General features: G+C 66.4%; 1 protein-coding gene across 1 annotated transcript in view; it reads right to left on the bottom strand.

Moving 5' to 3' along the window:
* FASN (fatty acid synthase) overlaps nt 1-4,524 on the bottom strand; it is a 17,274-nt gene that overhangs the window by 2,311 nt on the left and 10,439 nt on the right. Inside the window, 15 exon segments of the mRNA XM_077755790.1 lie at nt 23-253; nt 517-705; nt 936-1,178; nt 1,273-1,424; nt 1,671-1,762; nt 1,873-2,024; nt 2,131-2,332; nt 2,411-2,634; nt 2,728-2,850; nt 3,023-3,142; nt 3,235-3,413; nt 3,493-3,643; nt 3,806-4,009; nt 4,127-4,281; nt 4,373-4,491. Of these exon segments, the coding sequence (XP_077611916.1) occupies nt 23-253; nt 517-705; nt 936-1,178; nt 1,273-1,424; nt 1,671-1,762; nt 1,873-2,024; nt 2,131-2,332; nt 2,411-2,634; nt 2,728-2,850; nt 3,023-3,142; nt 3,235-3,413; nt 3,493-3,643; nt 3,806-4,009; nt 4,127-4,281; nt 4,373-4,491 (2,536 nt within the window).

A 4,524-nucleotide genomic window follows, 5' to 3' on the forward strand; every position in this document is an offset into this window, starting at 1 on the left:
AGCCTGACAGGCCGAGTCGCACCTCGAGTGCACTGTAAGCCGTAGGTGGGGATGCTGAGCTTGGACGCCAGGCTGCGGAACACAGTGATGGAGCCTTCGATGGGATGCACCAGGAACAGGGGGCGCTCCGAGCTCTGCACCGAGTTGAGCTGCGTCAAGGTCGGGCCCTCAGGATTCACCAGCAGGGTGCTCAGGCTCAGCTGGGCCTGCTGGCTGGCAGGGCTGTCTTCCTTGGGCGTGGGGGCTGCCAGCTCTGTGAGGAGGAGCAGATGCCAGGGAGGGCTGGGGCCACATGGGTCCCCCCTGCNCACTAGGCCCCACCAAGGGCACTCAGGAAGGGGCCACGTGTACAAGTCCGAGGTGGGAGTGGGGCCTGGGTTGCCCGTGAGCCGGCGGCACAGTGGGGCACTGGCGCCCCTCCAGGGACGTGCACCCCCAACCCTAGAAGAGGAGTGTGGGCCACGGCCGCCCAGCCACCCTTCCCTTTCTCCGGCTTCCCCCTTTGGGACCACACACCGTCAGCTGTGCTGGCCTTCAAGGAGAGTTCCTGTAGCTTCTGCAGCGTCAGATGCCGGATGTCCCTCATGGACATCACCAGGTCGTGCTCCCGCTCCAGCATCTGGCGCACCTCCACGCCCATGAGCGAGTCCAGGCCCAAGTCCGCCAGAGAGCTGTCCAGGTTGACGGTGGCCAAGTCTCGGATGCCTGGGGACAGGTGGCTCGGTTGGCAATTCGGGACGGGGAGCAGGGCAGGGCCCTGGGTGAGCACGGCCAGCTCACGGGAGTGAGGGCTGTGTCACCGTGGTTACGGCACGTGACCCCACCAGCTCTGTGCCCGGTGGCACAGAGCAGAAAAGCAGAGCCTCTTTTAAGCCAGGGAAACTGAGGCTCAGGGGAGCAGAGTGTCTGCCAGTGTGGGAAGGCGTCTCCCTCACCCAGGATGTGGGCCACGGCCTTCATCAGATCCTGCTGGTGAGTGCTGTCACTGGGGCTGGTGGCCTTCTCGGCCAGCACGAAGCTGCTCAAGACGGGGTAGGGCTGGTTCAGAAAGAGGTCCAGCACCTCCAGGCAGGAGGTGATCCGCTGGGGCAGCGTTCCACCGATGACCACGTCGTTGGAACCTGAACCCTCCATGATGAGGCCTACGTCGCCGATGGCGCCCCACTGAATGGCGAGGCCTGCGGAACAGGGCCGGGGAAGCTGGGGTGAGCGTGGGCCCGAGCGGGGGCGATGGCCGGCGGGGGCTGGTGGGCAAGGAGCGGGCGGGCTCACCCGGGAGGCCATCATGCTGGCGCTTCTCACACACACGCTCCATGGTGGAGTTGGCGAAGCCGTAGTTGGCCTGGCCAGCATTGCCACGCCCGCAGCTCACAGAGGAGAAAGCCACGAAGTAGTCCAGCTCGGAGCACGCAGCTCGGGTCACCCTGTGGGTACCTGAGTCACACCCTGCAGGCTGGCCCAGCCCACCTGCCAACGCGCCCAGGGGTCCCCACCTGTCTTGTCTGCTTCTGCTTCCCTAAACCCCGACGAGGCCTGTGGCCTGGTCTCGGTGGGGGCGGGGGGGAAATGGGACTGCTGTGTAGGGGTGCACACCAGGAGAGGCAGCTGCTCCCAGCAGACGCCGGGCTGTGCTGGGGGGTGGGGACGGGGCTGGAGGCCCCGCACCTCACCTGTCAAGGTTCACAGTGCCGCTGAACTTGGGCTTGTTGACGTCCTGGAAGAGCTCCGGGGTTTGGTTCTCCAGCACGGCATCTCTCAGGACCTGGGGACGAGGGACCCTCAGCACCTGCCCTGACCTCACAGCTTCGGAGGCTGGACCCGGGAGGTCCTTCCCTGGGCGGCCGGCTCTAGCCCCTTCAGAACCACACTCACCACGGCCAGGTTGAAGACGCCTCCCACGGGGCCCAGCTGTGTGGCCTCATCGATTAGTCTCTGGGCCCCATCCAGCGAACTGGCGTTGCTGGTGGACACCAGGACCTGCACGCCCTGACGCCTCCACTCCCGGACCTGCTTGGCCTGGTAGCCTGCAGGACACAGGGCAGTGGGGTCGGGCCAACCGGGGGCCCTAACCCCGAGAGCACACGAGGCCTGAGGTGACCAGGCACCCCCCGCACCCCCAGGCCTGCTCACCTGTGCGGATTCCGGAGCGAGAGGTCAGCACGAGCTTCCGGGCCCCTCGCAGCACAAGCCACTGGGCCAGCTCCAGGCCGAAGCCGCCCAGGCCCCCGGTGATGACGTAGCTCTTGTGGGCCGAGAAGAAGGTCCTGGACACGGCGGTCATCAGGGTGGGACTCGGCTCCCGCAGCACCGCCTCCGGCTCCTCCTGGCGCACCTGCGGCCCAAGCAGCAGCCGTGCTCAAGCACTGCCCCGGGGACAGTGACGTGGGGGATGCCTGGGACCCCTCCTCACCTGGACGACCACCTTCCCGATATGCTTCCCTTGGGCCATGAAGCGGAATGCGTCCTCCACCCGGTCCTTGGGGAAGACGGTGCACTTGAGGGGCTGCACCACGCCGTCCCGGATGCCTGCTTTCAGCAGCGCCGCCACCTCCTGCCACCTGGCGTCGACCTTGTCCAGGAGCGAGTCCAGCAGGATCCCGTGGAAGGTCACGTTCTTCAGGAAAACGGCCATGCCTGGGAGGACGGAGAGCAGGGCTCACAGCCCACGGCCTTCCCTGCGGATCCCGCCCGATCCCGCCCGCCCACCCTGTCCCCTGCCCGCCTCACCCAGCAGGTGGTTGTTGGAAAGGTCGAATTTGCCGATTTCCAGGAACCGGCCGTGCTGGGCCAGGCACCGCACGCTGGCCTGCAGCTTCTCTTCCGCCAGAGAATTCAAGACCAGGTCCACACCTTGGGTGGGGAAAGAGGGGTCCTCACTGTCACATTTGGCCCAAGCGCAGAGGGCCAGACCCTGTCCCTGCCTGGGCCCGCGAGGAAGAGGAGAGGAGGAAGGCAGGGGTGTGGGTAGAGAACAGCCGATGGAGGTGTCAGGGACGCCCCCGGGGGCCCCTGGGCTGCTCACCCTTCCCTGCCGTGTGCCGCAGCACGTGCTGTTCAAAAGACGTGTCCCGGGAGTTGGCAAAGCTGGTGGCACTGAGCTGGGGGAACCTGGCCTGGAGGTACGCCCGCTTCTCGGCCGACCCTGGCAGGCAGAGGCACGTGCCAGTGAACCAAGGCTGCAGGGCTGGGTGGGTGGGTGGCAGCCCCAGGCTCCCGGGGGGTTGGTGGGCTTACCCACAGTCGTGAAGACGCGGCAGCCCAGACTGAGTGCGATGGCGATGGCGGCCTGGCCCACGCCGCCTGAACCCGAGTGGATGAGCACCGTCTCCCCAGGCTGTATGCGCCCCCGCACCACCAGCGAGTAGTAGGCGGTGGTGTAGACCACAGGCACTGAAGCTGCCTCCTCTAGGGTCCTGCGGGCACAGCGCGAGGGATCAGCTCAGGACAGCCTTGGCCATGGCTGTCTGGGGACTCACAGCCCCACCGACTCACCAGCTGGAGGGCACCTCCCAAAGGAAGTCCTGAGAGAGCAGGACAGAGGTAGCCAGGCCTTCAGCGGGCACCAGCCCCATGACACGCCTGCCGCTGGCGTCTCGGCCAGAGAACTCCATGCCCAGCAAACAGTCGTGGACGCCCCATTTCCCTGGGGACAGATGATGAGGGTGAGCCCTGAATCTCCCTGGGGGAGCCCACCAGGCCTGAGAAGCCTCCAGGTCCCACACACTGTGGGGCAGGGAACCCTCTTCTTTCCAGGTCCTGACCTGAAGGCTTGGGTCTGGCCGTGCCCATGACGTGCGGCCCGTACCTGGGATGGCATCAGCGGAGAGCTTGCCTGCGGCCAGCATGATATCTCGGAAGTTAAGGGAGGCATAGTAGACAGAACAGAGCTGGACGCCAGGGCTGGTGAGCTGGGGGTGCCGCAGAGACGAGCAGACCCAGCGGATGGAGGAGAGGTCCCCCCGGGTGAGGACGTTCACGAAGGCGTACTCGGTTTGCTCCTCCGGCAGGCCTGGGGGCGACAGGAGGTGGGGCTGCCGTGGGGGGCTTCCCAAGCAGGGCCCTCTGACTCTGCCTTCTCAGCCCACCCCGCTACACGCCAGGGAGCTGATGGGGGGGGGGGCCTCACCACGCTCCAGTGGGAAATGGCGGAAGGACCCCCAGGCCCCGTCTCGGTAGACGTTCATCACAAGGCCCCCCTGCAGCACCTTCTGCAGCTCTGAGGAGCCAGGGTCCAAACTGGGGGTGCGAACCTTGCTGCTGAGGTTGGACACCAGGATGCACCTGTGGGCGGCCAAATAGGTGAGCTGAGGCTGGGCGGGCACGGGGGAGGTAAAGGAGGGAAGAGGGTGTGCAGCTCGGCCGCGTCCCTTACCGGATCCGGTGCCCGCTGGGCTCCTTGCGGAGGCAGTTCACCAAGCCCACGATGCCTGAGGTGACCCCACTGACAGCGGTCAGCCACACGGGCCGGAGGGAGGAGTCGTCCAGAATGTTCTGCGGGACAAGAAAAAGGTTGGCCTCCGGGCG

Source organism: Crocuta crocuta, unplaced genomic scaffold, assembly GCF_008692635.1.
Source record: "Crocuta crocuta isolate KB4526 unplaced genomic scaffold, BGI_CrCroc_1.0 scaffold50, whole genome shotgun sequence".
Classification (NCBI taxonomy): domain Eukaryota; kingdom Metazoa; phylum Chordata; class Mammalia; order Carnivora; family Hyaenidae; genus Crocuta; species Crocuta crocuta.